The sequence below is a fragment of the Acanthopagrus latus genome, chromosome 8 (genome assembly GCF_904848185.1).
Source record: "Acanthopagrus latus isolate v.2019 chromosome 8, fAcaLat1.1, whole genome shotgun sequence".
NCBI lineage: Eukaryota > Metazoa > Chordata > Actinopteri > Spariformes > Sparidae > Acanthopagrus > Acanthopagrus latus.
In genome coordinates, this window is record NC_051046.1 from 18,953,904 (window position 1) to 18,968,875 (window position 14,972).

General features: G+C 40.4%; 2 protein-coding genes across 2 annotated transcripts; one reads left to right on the forward strand and one right to left on the reverse strand.

Annotated features, from left to right (window-relative positions):
• The first annotated feature begins 4,417 nt into the window (after positions 1 to 4,417).
• psma1 (proteasome 20S subunit alpha 1) lies at positions 4,418 to 8,065 on the forward strand. The gene is made up of 10 exons (XM_037105758.1): positions 4,418 to 4,531; positions 5,489 to 5,533; positions 5,636 to 5,737; positions 6,073 to 6,176; positions 6,272 to 6,360; positions 6,505 to 6,575; positions 6,707 to 6,836; positions 7,091 to 7,170; positions 7,321 to 7,425; positions 7,762 to 8,065. Exons 1-10 carry the CDS (start codon positions 4,529 to 4,531, stop codon positions 7,825 to 7,827), a joined length of 795 nt encoding a protein of 264 aa, XP_036961653.1. The 5' UTR covers positions 4,418 to 4,528; the 3' UTR covers positions 7,828 to 8,065.
• Positions 8,066 to 9,072: 1,007 nt separating this feature from the next.
• On the reverse strand, positions 9,073 to 14,918 carry ric3b (RIC3 acetylcholine receptor chaperone b). Its single transcript, XM_037108317.1, has 6 exons — positions 14,380 to 14,918; positions 12,793 to 13,019; positions 12,351 to 12,429; positions 11,826 to 11,919; positions 11,141 to 11,271; positions 9,073 to 10,421 (listed from the first exon to the last, which is right to left on the reverse strand). Exons 1-6 carry the CDS (start codon positions 14,588 to 14,590, stop codon positions 9,949 to 9,951), a joined length of 1,215 nt encoding a protein of 404 aa, XP_036964212.1. The 5' UTR covers positions 14,591 to 14,918; the 3' UTR covers positions 9,073 to 9,948.
• Positions 14,919 to 14,972: the final 54 nt, after the last annotated feature.

The window sequence follows — 14,972 nt, forward strand, 5'->3', positions numbered from 1 at the left end:
TTAATGAACAGCATTTGAGTGGTAGTGTGTTCCTGTTTCATTCTTTCAGCTGCACTGCATTTACTTTCTGCATTAACTACATGCAAAGTTCAACCGAGTTTTGTCACATTACGCTTTGCAAATCTAATGGGAACTTGTTTTTTACCAATACTTTTATTATTCTATTTTCATCATTTCAAATTATAACTTCATGTGCACCAGTGCACTAAACGTTTTTAAACTTCTGCTCGGTGAGCTGTGGTCAGATGCAATCAGAACATTAAAATGATGGATGCTGGTACTCCGGCACTGATGTGGGAGCGTTTCCTGGCATTAAAACAATGAAAATGATGGATGGGAAAATTGTAATCACTGTTAATATAATGACTGAAATCAGCTTCTTCTTCTTCCAGGCCTGCATTTCCTTCTTACAGTGAATATTATTACTCACTCACTTTTCACAGCAACTTGATTACTGTTAGCCAACATTTCAATGACTCAGAAGCCAGACTGTGTGTAATGCTTGCTGGCATCAGGTGGTTTAAAGTGAACCAGTTTCTGATCCAGATAGGAGATATGTATGTATGTATGTAATTTATGAAAAAGCCTGTGTGGTTAGCTGTCTATTCGTGGGTTCGTAGACCGAGCAAAGAGGCCATCTATCCAGCTTCTGATATTATTAAGCACCCTACAATGTACTGCTTTTTTCTTCTCTTCGAGCCAGAAACAGCCTCTTCAGCCATTTGCCACTGAAGTGCTGCATAAGCGCTTTCGTCAACACCAGGAAACTGACGGCAGCGAACAGAATCTCTGCAAGACTCCCACCTCATCCCTTGTCTCACACGTATGCTCTGGCGTTCGGAAACGTTAACGTCAATGATGACATATACGGTGTTGGGACTCATAAAATGTATAGAGGGGAGGGGCCGAGGTGGCTTTCCTCCGTTTGCAGCGCGGCTGGTGACCCCTGACCCGCCTTGTTACAGGAGAGCTGCCAGCTTAATGCAACCTTGGCAGAGCCGCCACCTTTCCCAGCCATTAGTCCAGTCATTTTCCAGGCTCAAACACATTGCTGACCTATTTTAAGCAACAAAGGGGATGGAAGTTGTGGAATATTTTGCCACCCAGGGTACAAATTAAATTCAGCATTAAGTAAAGACAGGCCTGGGAGTACACTGCCGATGTGTCGTCGTTCATGAAGCAGTGGTGGCATGTAACTCAGGTAGAAGTCACAAGATGAGAAGCGAAAAATGATGTCTTAATCAGTGACTTTTTTCTCTCAGTCTTTGCCTGTGTGATTAACATACACTGAAAACCATGAATGGATAGAGGAATGGGCGCACTCACACTCTGTTCTACTCCTTAAAACGCCTCCTCCACCTCCGTCTCCCCCCGGCACCACGTGCGAGTGAGTCCACAGTGTGGCTTGGACCCATCGCATAGTGACTCAGGCTGCTCTCCATTTGAAAAATTAAAAGGGGGGCCGTTTGGCAGAGTTAAATGAGGCCCCCAGGAAAAAAAGAAAAAAAAAAAAAACATGCTGAGCTCAGCACCGCTCCTACAATCTCAATCACAAAGGAGGAGGTTGGCGCGCTGATGTAATGGCCGTCGCCGTGCTGCCGCTGCCTTGGCAGAGGAGGAGGGCTCGTCAGCACAGCCCTACTAATTCATCCCCCCCACCACCACCACCCCTCCCTCTGGATCAAGGGTACATCAGATATCATTAACAGAGAAAAGAGCCTAAAACCAGACACAGAGCTGGATGCAAGATAGGTAGAGGCGATCAGTGGGCATTTCTCTGACTGCAGAGACGTGAAAAGTGACAAAATCCCTGGAGAAATTTTTAAAAAATATGCTTCTATATTCCAATTTGAATGCCAGGATAGCGTAGAATTAACAGAGCCGAAGAGAATGTACAGTATGCGTGCATGTGTGTGGAAGAATGAAGGGACAAGTTACACGTAGAGGATATTATTATTACAGGCTGTCAGCATCTATCCACCTGTAGAGCTCAGCCACAATCATATCATATTCCCTCCGAAAAGAAAAAAACAAGATGATGAAGCCAAACTATAAGAACTCATTCAGTCAACGTCATTTTACAACAAGGACTCAACCATGGTGGAGGATGCTATATCACCTTTTAACTTGACAAGACAGAAAATAAAAGATAAAGACTTCACCAGAGACATGATGACTAAAGTTCAATGTCTCTATAGTCCGACTGCCAGTATTTCACTTTTTTGTTATTTAAAAAAAAATGTAAAAATAAATAAGCTGTGATGGATAATATTGATTTCACTGATCATCAGTTGTAATACAAATCCAATTCATTGTTATACTTTTTGAGCTGGTTATAGAAATTGGCTAATAAAATCATCATTAGACGGGTACAGATATCTTGTCTTTTCACTTTATTTGGATTGAAAACTGCAAGTAACACTGCGGAGTCTTTGGGAGGGGAGGAAAAATGAACCAAATGACTTCACAGAAGATAATAGTTGAATATATATATATATATATATATATATATATATATATATATATATATATATATATATATATATATATATATATATATATATATATATATATATATATATATATATTCAACTATTATCTTCATTTTTAGGACTCTCTGGGATAGGGCCATTTACAAAATGTTAATTGTGATGAAGAAACATGAATAAGCATATTAAAAGGGTTAACTTTAAAGGCATAATGCACATTTATAGGTTCAATCTTGTAGGTAGAAAAAAGATTCTACTGAACTGTTTCTGTGTTGAACTTGGAAAAGTTAAAGAGGGATGCTGTCATTTTAAAGATTAACATTAAATCCAGTGGGTTGAGACAGCTCAGTCAGTTATTATGACCCTGGTGACACTCTCCCGAAGTGAGTTATCAAGAAGGAACTCCTTGCATCTGTGATTCAAGTGGCATCGGCAGCTGCCTCATTGATAATAAATAAGCTGCTGATGGTGTCCAACTGTGACACGTCACGCCAAAATGAAATTAATAGTCTTGCGCAGCTCACTTTAGATAAACGCACTTTTACCCTGTATTTCTGGTTCAAGACCTCTACACAGTCCATGTTGTTGTCTATGGAGGAGAGGCAGATCTTGCAGTCCAGTTTAAAGGTCCTGTGTTACTTCACCAGTATCTGTCTCTCACAAGTATTGACTGAGGTGCTCCGTGGCACAGAAATAACATATGTGAATTATTAAAATGGGTGGCATTTTTCCCTTTAAAGAAGCAGACAGCACATGAATTGCTACCGCCTTCATTTCACAACATGCTTTTGAGTTTTCACAAATATTTTCTTGACTACATGATTGCTTGTATCGTTTATTTTTTTAAATCCATCTGTATATACTCAATGACAACATTATTTAGTTGATTTGACATAAAAGGAGGGAGACATCAAATCCCTCACAACTACAAAAGTACCAGTTGGAATGACACAATAAAGGTCAGTTTATTGTTGTATATACTAATTTGTGTACGTCCCACTGTTGCACTGAAGTTTTCTGCAGCAAGGAATGACCAAAAGTCTGGTGTATAAATCAAATTTACAATATAAAGTTTAAATTGAGTCTTAACTGAATTAAACTAAGTGGGTATGAAACTGCATCAGTTCGGTATAAATCTAATTTTATAGAAATGAAAACAGTGCTTTCTACATTTTTGTCATTTTGAGTCCAGTTCTCAATAACTGATAAAGGCAGATATGGAGAGACATCTACAAACAAGCACACAACAACCAACACTGTTGTCAACGGAACAACATAGACATCTTTCTTCTGGAACTGTGTATGTGTCGTTGCATCAGATATGTGTGTCCCTTGTCAACGTCCACGACCAAATGATGAACCTAATTCTAATTTATTGCTGCCTCCTAGTGTTCATGAACAAGAACTGCGCCTGTTCCGTCATCGCAGACAAGAGAAGAGAAGCAAGTATGAACAGATTGAGTGAGAAAATGATGTGCTGCACTTTACTTGATGTGCGCAGAGCATTTAATGTTGCTTTAGATATTTATAATCTTTTCATTGGTAGTTGTACACATATTTCTGAGAGGAAATGTTGAAATAACTGCAAAATCTAGATTTCTTCATTAGTAAATGATAACTCAATAATTTCATACAATGCAGAAATGTAAAAGTATAAAGTCATGTATATTCATGATTTCAACATTCAAAGATTTCAAAGGTTTGTTTATGATGACTGACCTTTAATTAAGGTGAAAAAACCTTTTGTTATAAATGTTGTTTTTCTTCTTTACTGATAAATGTGTTTTGTTTTTGTTTTTGTTTTTTTGTCTGTTTGTTTGTTTTTTGTTTGTTTGTTTTTTTTGGGTTTTTTTTAGTATCCGGTTGTTTTAATCAAAAATAAGAAATAGTAAAATGTCTTGGTTTGCAGTCGCCAGGCTTAAGTTTGCTCAATCGATCACTGATTTGTAATCGGTGCTCTGCTATTTTCTCTGACGTCGCTTCCAGGATACTAAATCAAGTCAGAGTCACAGGCGGAGGAAACACTTACAGAAGCAGAGATGGTAACTATGAATGAAATTCGAATTACGATAATCGGTTAAATATATTGTATGTCTACAAAGTAAATTAATCAAACAGTGTGTTCATGTAGTGTATTTTATTTGGAATCATATAAACCGGGGTCCATTTAGTCACACCAAGCTAACGCTAGCTAGCTAACTTTTGACTGCACTGTGAGTAAGCAAAACAGCTTCACTGACTGCTAGTGTTAGCTGCACGGATGCCGGCTAACTGACGTGTGTCCAAACAAAGTCACGGCTAATATTTGTGGTATGATATCACATCAGATAATGCTTATCGGTAACCCTGTGTGATTTAATACAGCGTAAATGTAATGTATCGTAAATACGGCGTAAATTGTTGTGCTGGTTGGCTAGTTAGCAAGCTAACGCAAAGTAGCTAGCAGGTGTTAGCTAGCATAGGATGAGTTAGCATCAAAATGAAGTATCATGCCTTTTACTTTCGTTTTCCCTCAGCTCACTGGCATTTGGCTTCAACGTAATAAATTATGTGGCGATGCAAACTTGTATAACCGTAGTCAACTGATGCTGCGATTATTAAGCTAACTTTCATACAGCCGGCATTTTATCCAACTAATGTCAGCAAGCTCTCCGCAAGACTAAGTTAAATAGGCACCAGGCGTGTCATAACATTAGCCAGAATGATGCTTGTACTCGGTTTCATGATTATCTCCGGTAAGCTGCTGTTCACAAAGTTGAGCGGATCAATTATTCAGTTATCGGAGGGTAATTTAAAACCAGAGTCTAGAAAAGTCCAGGCTGTAGGTTCAGTCTTGTGTTGTCGTGTCTCGAGAGTCCGGGAGAATTAGCGTTAGTTTGTAAGTGAGGAGACCCCCAGACAATGCAAGACAACTATGTAAGATCAGCTCCTGTATGTTTTCAAAGTAAGTCTCAATTTAAAAATGTCCCTTCTAAAGCAGGTCTTGTTTTTATCCGTAGTTTCGCAATCAGTACGACAACGATGTGACAGTATGGAGCCCGCAGGTGAGTCGCTGTTAGCCCTAACCTCTGTCTATTACTGACCTGACAAAGTAAGTTATAAACAATATTATGTAAACAAAATGATTCATGTCCATGTTGGTACAGGGCCGCATTCATCAGATCGAGTATGCCATGGAGGCGGTGAAACAGGGGTCTGCAACCGTAGGACTCAAATCCAAAACCCATGCAGTCCTGGTAGCACTAAAGGTACAGTCAGTCTATGTGATGGCTCTCAGTATGTCTGTCTCTCCAAAACCCGCAAAGTTGTAAAAATCCTCAATTACAAATGATTATTTGGTCAATTTTAATAACATTTTCATCACAACCATTCATAGGTAGGCATCAATATTCATTCCTTTTAGCTATTCTGACACCCTGTTTTATTCGTAAACCAAGGAAGAAGTTTGATATCTGTGCTATGTAAAGGTGCACTGAAATGTATCCTGCCACAGATGGACAACGAATATTATAGCAGAGTTATTGTGACAGTTGAAAGACAAGTATTTGTTCATGCATGATTTAATAGTTTTGTGTTTCTGCAGAGAGCCCAGTCTGAACTGGCTGCCCACCAGAAGAAGATCCTCCATGTCGACAACCACATCGGCATCTCAATTGCTGGACTGACTGCTGATGCCAGACTGCTCTGGTAAGTCACAGCTGCCTTGATGGTCTGAATGAAGCTTTTCAGCGCATGTGCTAGTCAACAAATGTGATTAGATACTAACACCATCTCTCCCACAGTAACTTCATGCGTCAGGAGTGCTTGGACTCAAGATTTGTCTTCGACAGGCCCCTCCCAACGTCCCGTCTTGTCTCTCTTATTGGAAGCAGTATCCTTACTACTTACTACTCTTGTTAATGTTCTGAAGAAAAAGGTGTTTTTTCGTGTGTGTTATCTTGGGTTATATTCCTCATGTGAAGAAGCTCACCTATTACTCTATAAAGTCAAATTGACCCTTAACTGAGCCTTTTAGAAACCCAAATCCCAACACAGAGGTATGGAAGGAGGCCCTATGGTGTTGGACTTCTCATTGCTGGCTATGATGTAAGTCTGCTCACTCAAACATCTTAATACTTTTATCTGACTATATTATTTATTTCCCCTGTGAAAGAATAAATGTTCTACATATTCGGACTTTCAATCTAACCATTGCTAAAATGTTGTGTGTTGCCCAGGACATGGGACCTCACATCTTCCAGACCTGCCCATCAGCCAACTACTTTGACTGCAAAGCCATGTCCATCGGAGCGCGCTCCCAGTCTGCTCGCACCTACCTGGAGAGATGCATGGACAAGTTCTCTGACTGTAAGTTGACATTTGTTTTACTAGCCTTTCTTCCTCACATTTAGAACAGACTAGTTTTGACTGTGTGCTTCAAAGTGGCAAATGCAGGACAAGTTTGATTTAATTTATGTTGACTTCTTTTGTTGTTGTTTTTTTAATCAAGACTGTCTGATTTCTTTAAGCAACTTCATGTTCAAACATGGATAGTCTGTGTTCCACCTGCTGAATGACTTGAAGAAGGACTTTGTTTTAAGAAATGATTGTTTTGTGCTCAGGTAATCTGAACGACCTGGTCCAGCATGGCCTCCGTGCTCTCAGAGAAACCCTCCCAAGCGAGCAGGACCTCACCACCAAGGTACCTCAACTCTCTCCACTCCTGTTTGAAGTGACCCGCTGCTACATAAGTTCCAGCACAGAAGAGATCAGTAGTCTTTGTCCTCATCTGTGCGTTATAGAGACATGCATTTGCAGGCTGTTTCTTAGGTTTATTTTTCCATTCTTTCAGAACGTTTCCATTGGTATTGTGGGGAAGGACATGGAGTTCGTCATTTATGACGATGATGATGTCGCTCCGTTCCTGGAGGGACTGGAGGAGAGGCCACAGAGAAAGGTACCGCAAGGGGTGCTGGGATTTATAAAGTTCAGTTTGGACTCATGATGTTTTTGTTGATATTCTGCAATGTAAATAATATGACTAGTCTAAACTCTGATCTTCTGAACTTTGTTGGTTGTATTAAATTTGGCCCAGGTTAGTCCATCAGAATACTGTTAAAATATACTCATAATGTAAGTTAAAGGCAAATATTTGACATTTATTGAGGGAGACAAAGTTGTGGGAGTAAAATGTAGAGATGGATCTACTGAACACCTTTTTATTGTATCTGAAATGTCCCAGTAAGACAGACGATGAAGTTTCTGTGCTAAACCACGTCTGTTTTTGTCTCAGGTTGCCCAGCCAGCAGATGAACCCGCCCCCGCTGGAGCGGTACCTGATGAGCCAATGGAGCACTGAGGCGGCACGTCTGTTAACTTCCTGTTCTGAGAGGGGGGCGGGCACAAACCCAGACCAACCTGACACTTACTGCAACACACCAGAATAACTGTTCGAGGGGAAAGCTGTTGTTGTGATGTGCCACTTGCTAAACTGTTCATCCAAAATATTTCTCTGCAAACATCAAGAACCGTGATGTTGCTTTTGTATGAGTAAAATGTACCATTATACAAGTAATAAACTCTTTTTTTGAATTGTGCTGCCACTTGTCATTATTTCATTGCCTACTTAATACACATTTGCAAGTCTCCTGAGCATTTGTTCAACCAGATTACTGGTATACTTTTAAACTGCCGATCATTGTGAATTACCTACATCATTAGTTAATATTATCTGCACTGTAGTTTAAGTAAAGGTTACATCTTTTACGTTTTAAAACTTTTTTTAATGTAATCTGTTTTCTTACAGCTTCTCTATGCTGAGACTTTACTATTCCAGAAGGATTGACTAATGTAACAGAATTTCCCTTTTTTGGGGATCAGTAAATCAAAAAATATTTTATAAATGTTAAGCTGATGATGAGCACAAAAGGATACTTACAATATCTGAGCAGCATTGCAGGCAGCCAAGCGTTGAGTTTCTAAAATGTTGACCTCGTTAGAGTTAAGTTAAGAGTGAAAGAAATCAAGCCAGAAGTTTATAATCCGGAACATTTTATTCAAGTAATGAACAGTATTTACATTGTGGATATTTGTACCCAGGTGCTTTTCTGAACAGCAAATAAATAAATTGAGTTTATAAAAGTAAAAATGTTTAAATAATTTAGAGCACAAGACAGCAGGTTTGTTAAAAGCTTCAGATGTTATCGAAACAGAAGACAAAATCTCTCCATCACAAACACATACAGAGGGACCTTTCATGTCCAATAGGTTGTGTCTGTGTCTTTTAAGTCGTCCATCTTTTATTTTATTTCTTCATACTTAAAGCAACAAAATGTAACTTCAGCTCCGGTCAGACGCCCACCCATAGTGTCTGTATTTGATGACCTGGAAATTAGACTCAACAATCAACCATCTTTCCCCACGAAGTTACATTGCTGCTTTAAAGGTGAACTATGTAATTTTGGGAAATAAATTCGGACTCAGGGACGTAACATGTATCATGTTAATATGGTAATAATACAAATAATATTTCTTTGATATTTTTTTCATAACTGGGAAAAAACTAGCCATCCTCAGAGGGGAACACTGTTTGAAGCTAGAAACATGGCTATTTAAGGTCGTGCAAATATAAATGATGTAAAACCGGATGAAACTGTGTTGTCCTCTGAGGACAGTTTGTCTATGACTGATGTCTCAAAGTTTCTCCCCCAAAACTACATGGTGCAACTTTAAGGGTGTTACAGGGAAATCGTATTTGAACACAAAATTTAAAATGTCTATAATTTCAATACAGGTTTCGGAGTTCAACAAATGTTTTGATAAAAGGTGAGAGAAGGCACAAACACCCCAATAAATGTAAAAAAAAAAAAGCGATAAAAACCTATTTTCAATTCGGATCCAGTGTCCCGCAGCAGCATAAGTTCTGCCCACATCACATCTTCTAAATTTGTCCTGTTCTGAGCTACAATAAGTCATTTCAAAACATTATATATGTTGTTTAGTGGAACACATTTTGAATCTGACTCAGTCATGTTTGTTTGCCATTTAGAAAAAAGTAAAAAAAAAAACAAAACACCTTTAGTTTAAGTCTTTTTATAACTAGGAAAAAAAATTGGAGAAATGGGTTTGTTCACAAACAGTGCGAATACCTTCAGAGCAAATTTTCACATCAAATCTTGACATTAGAGTCCTGGAAGCATCTCCATGTTGGTTTAATAAAATAATAAATAGGTCATCGGGCATTATTAGATTATTAGCGTTTCACAAATGAGGCCCCTGTTTTGTCTTTAAAAAGACTTTAACCTATACTTACTCCATTTTAGGTTAGAACATGTTTTCACTTTCTAACTTCAAGCAAAGATAAACAAAGCTGGCAACAGTTTTCAGGTGTTCACCAACAATCATGCTCCTCTGATGAGAGCTGATTCACCAAGCAGCCGTCCTCACGAGGCCCAGGCTCGAGTTTATCTGCAGTTGGAGTTCAGTGTGAGGCTTTCTTTGCTCTCCTCCTCTTGTTCCTCCGTCTGACCGTGCTGCAGGAAGTTTCTGTCTCCGTCGACCTGCTGAGGTGCTCCATCTTCTCCTGCTCCATCATGGATGTCATCTTCAGCGAGAGCTCCAGCTCCTCCAGGACTCCGGCCAGGTCCTCCTCCGGGACGCCCAGATCGATTTTACCTCCTCCGTCCTTGTGTTCGCGCAGGCTCTCATTTAAACCTATAACACTGTCTGGACCCACGTCTGCTTCACTTACTGCTGTAAAATTAGATTCTTTCACAGCCTCTGTTTCCTCGGCCTCTCCTCCACCTGTGATGTCCTCATGTATGTTTTCCACGTCGGCTCCATCAGCTTGGGTCCTCTCGGCCTCTGGCTCCGCCTGGGGACTGTGGTGCTGCTGACTGTGCTGACAGCAGCAGCGGGAATGTTCCCAGGGCTGCTGAGGCTCCTCCGGATAATCTGCAGACATTTTAGGGAAATTTAATGAGTCATTAATCGATCAGCATTTCCTTGATTGACACTGGTGGAAGTGTTCGTCAAAAACCCATCATCTGATTCAGCAGTTACAGCGGAAATCTATAGAAAATCAATCTGAGGTTTGGGGTTTTTGTCAGGACTCCAGAATTACTTTGCAGCTGAAAATTGTTTTTTGCCAGCCATCTATGAATCATGTCCTCAGACTATTTTAGACTGACCTCCTGCAGCCCAGGAAGCCACTGGGTTCAGTTCATGCAAATACAGAATCAAAATAACTTGCAGATACTTCATGACGTCATGTCTGCTTCCATCGCTTTTCCTTAATGTATACATTGTTGTGTTAATAAATCTAAGCAAAAAAATGCAAAACAATTTGTTTTCGGCATCCATCTTGCTCGCACATTCCAACTTGCCGCACATGAACACACCAAAGTCAGAAGGATGATTTCCCAACTCGAGAAGTGGGACCAAAGGATGGACAAAACACAGGATAGAGACAAAAAGTGAGCCCTGTTGAAAGGTTTTGGTCTCAGTCTCAACATTGCTACACCCCTACTATTAGATGATGGAATGTGCCAAAAGCACTTGAATGCACCACTCCATTTTTTTTGCAAACAAATCTCTGAAGTGGTGATATAAGAGGTTTTTTGTTTGGTTTTTTTATAAGTTGTAATTTCTGCAGTGCCGCAGTGCTCGTGTACCTTCCCAGTCGTCCTGGTCCTTCTTCTCTGGAGTTACGTCGTCGACCAGCTGGCCCTCCTGCATCACCCGAGTGATCTCCGTCAGCTGCTGCAGGAGACTCTCCTCCTGATCCGCCGACACACCCTTCAGCCTGCAACACACACACACACGCACACACACAGAAACCAACACATTCAACCCCTCATTCACATTGCACATTTCTTTACAGCACTAAAACACTGATCGGATGGTTGGGCCGCCAGAAATAACAAGATTCATCAAATTTTTGGTCTTTTGTGTGTTGATCTGAATTATCTCAGTGATTTTCCAGGATAATATTTTAACATAACAGCTCGATATCTGTGAAGATATTGTAGAAAAAAGTACAATTAAACAAGAAGATGATTATGAGGCCCAAACTAACAGGTTATTCACCTTTATAAACTTTTCAAATTAAGTGTTAAAAACGACCCACATACAGGAATAAGAGCTCATTATATCTAAGGGACTGCACAGGAGGAAAGGAAATGATCTTTATGGGAGTGTCGTGTTTGTCTTCATCTTTACTTTGGAAGAAATCATTGCAGGCATGCGATTGAATTAACAAATCAAGAAATGATTGAATCAAACCAGCCGATTCTGTCTGGAAAAGAGAGGGAGGAGGCCGACTGATGAAATGATTCCTCAGTAAAGACACACACCCACCTCTCAGGACTGTGGTGGGCGTTGGAAACGATGTTCTCCATCACCAGCTCCGTCTCCCTCAGTTTCTCCTGCAGCTGGGCCAACTCAAAGTCAGCTGGAAGGCGACAGAGGGGGAAAGAAATGAACGCTCAGAGACGACAGAACAGACAGGGACTGACCACACACAAACATGTAGGCAGTTAGGATAATTTGGAAAATGTCAAGTTTGTGTTTTCACAGCCGGAGGGGAGTGTAATTCATCTTACTGCGTGACGCTCTGTGGGAATCAATATGCCAGAAAATAACCGGCATCAATTTACTTCTCATTACGTTAATGCACTGTAAAGATGCACGTCACGGACGTTTCTGAGACTGAATGTGACACACACACACACACACACACACACACACAGCTACAGAAAATACTGTGTTAATCTAAAGGACTTCCAACAAAGCCGTGCTTTTAGTTTAAATAAATAAGATGGAAGTAAGTGGTTAAGGTGGCTAAAGAAAGAATGATTTGAGCTGATGCTGACTGATACTCACTGATCTTTCTCTTCATGTTCTCAGACCGAACTGAAGGGAACCTGCTCTCTGATGGTTTGCTGTTCCCTTTAGATGTGATCTGACACGGAGACGTTGACAGCGTTAAAACACTCATGAAGCTCGAAATCAAGATGATTTTATCATGTTCACTGCCTGTTAATGTGCATCAGTGGCAATAAAGTGAAAGATAACACTAATACATTCAACACAACAAAATCCAAAGCAGAGTTTCCATTTGTGAAATCACATGCACAATGACAAATGTGAAATGTTCTGACAAACAGCACGATTCATTGTTCAAGTGAAATTTTGATGATCAACTTTTCTACAGAAATTTAGTTTGATCTTTCCTGCAATGTAAGTACTTTTTGTGAGTACTTTTTACACCCTCTCTGTCATCATCATCATTCAGAGGCTGTGTGCTGAGTCTCCAGTGTTTCACCTTGAACAATATGTACAGAATGTAGAGTAAGATCCCGAAGCCATACACCGGGATGATCTGTCCTGCCAGGTTGGACTTGCCCCCGGTTCCTGCCCCGGTTCCTGCCCCCTTGGCCCGGGCTATGGCCTCGGTGTTGTGGGCTCTGGAGAAGCCGGCGGCCGCAGCCCTCTGACCTCGACCCTCCGGGGCAGCCTGACGGTGCATCATCGGAGGGAGGCGACCTGGACCTGAAGGGAGAAGAAACCAGAAAATATTCACATTTAAGAAGCTGGAATCAGCTTAGTCACATAACATTTATACATAGAATTGAACCCTACAGTAACAAGTGATTATTCCGAAGAAGTGGACATAAAAGACTGTGCATCACACCTGTGACACACACGCTTGTTTTCTCTTTACACAGTAACCTCCGGCACAAATAGACATCACGCTGATACCAGTTAAGTAAAGTTTTTGTACTTCTTCATTTGTGAAGTCTGCAGCTTCTACTGATCATGTCATATAAAAGATCTACAGCTTAAATAACTTTACACAAAAAACATGGGTGCAGCCTGAAAAGGCCGATAATGAGATAAATCCATGAAAAATTAAATACTGAATTTGATATGGTTAAAAAGAGACACAAGTGAAAACAGCTAAACATTTGTTGTTTTGGTGTGTACGGACGTGTGTAACATTCACTATGAGCTTCTGGGGGATTCTTTGTCCCATACGACAGTTAACTGAATATCTGTAGGTTCAGGACCTTGGGCTTTAAATAACAGATGTTTCATTTTCACCTGGCATGTCATAAACAAATCAATTGATGGATTTTTCAAGAAGATGATCAGCAAGTAAATCGATAGTAGAGCCAGGACGATACTCGATTTTTGGAGCCCGATACAATGATATCAGTGAACTATAACAGTAAATTTGATAATCATCAATCATCCAGAGCATCTTTCCTTGCATGACAATCTTTGCTCGTATGAGCACATATATCAGACAACACGTGTCGATACCGACATATCTATAAAGACCCAAATCAGCCAATATTATCAGTCAACCAATATATCGACTGGGCTCTACTTCAAGTATCAACATATCTTTTATTGTGATTAATCTTGAAAGTGCTGCAGTAAACCCTGCCTTTAGTAAAGTTCATAGTGTTAAGTTTTAGTGGAAAGTAGGGGTCAATTCAACTGAAGGCTCATTTTGCAGGCTGCAGATTGTGATGCTGGTGAACTATGGTGCTTTAAACTGACAGGTGTTCCTATTATTTAGTCCACCCTGTGTTTATCAAATAAGGTAGAGTGATTTAGCTTTACTTGGGTGGACCTAAGACACTGTCAAGGCAGTGTTTCTACAGCTAAGGCCTTTTTTAACAATAAACTGCTGACAGGTGTTTCGGTGTGTTTGGCGCCCTCGTCAGGGAGGAAATGTAACTGCACGGTGGATGGATGATTCAGCGGTGATGTACAGGACAGACTGTGGTTTAAAATACAAAAACAAACGTTCAGTCACAATATGAAAAGCAACAAAATGACGCGCTTCAATGCTTGACATCAAGCGGAAGACACTACAGAAGAAGAGTTAGAGGTGACGCACCCTCCGGCCGCTCGGCAGCATCCTTCCTCCCGCGGGACAGCAGCATCTTAGGAAGCAGCAGACCGACGCACAGCACGAGGCACGTCGCGAGGGTCACCTTCTGGAATGTCGACATCGCCATGACGAGAGACAAAAGATCACCTTCCTGCCCCAGAACTACGATACGTGCCCGTTCAGACAGAGGAGACGGTTGGTTGATGTCGCTTCTCATCCATCGGTTCCACTTCCTTGTTGACTGAAGGACCGGAAGTGCGTCGGAACTGCAACGAATGTGTTTCACCACTGGGTGGCGCTAAACGACCGTCTTAATTTATTTTCTTTTTTTTTCTGCTCTTGTAATGTAATGATTCTCTGTGACATAATTATTGAACATATCTTTGTGTATTTTTCAGTTTTCTGAATGTGCATCTATATTTTTGTGTATCTTTTCTATATTTGGCTATGGCCACACAGCTTTATTCTTATTTCCGTGCCTGTCTCCTCACTCTGGATCCTCTCAGTGTACTGCTGCATCCCATTATCTGCACAGGGATAATACAAATACATGAAACGTTAAACAAAAAAAGTCTTCCTCCTGTTTTAGCATTTCAATA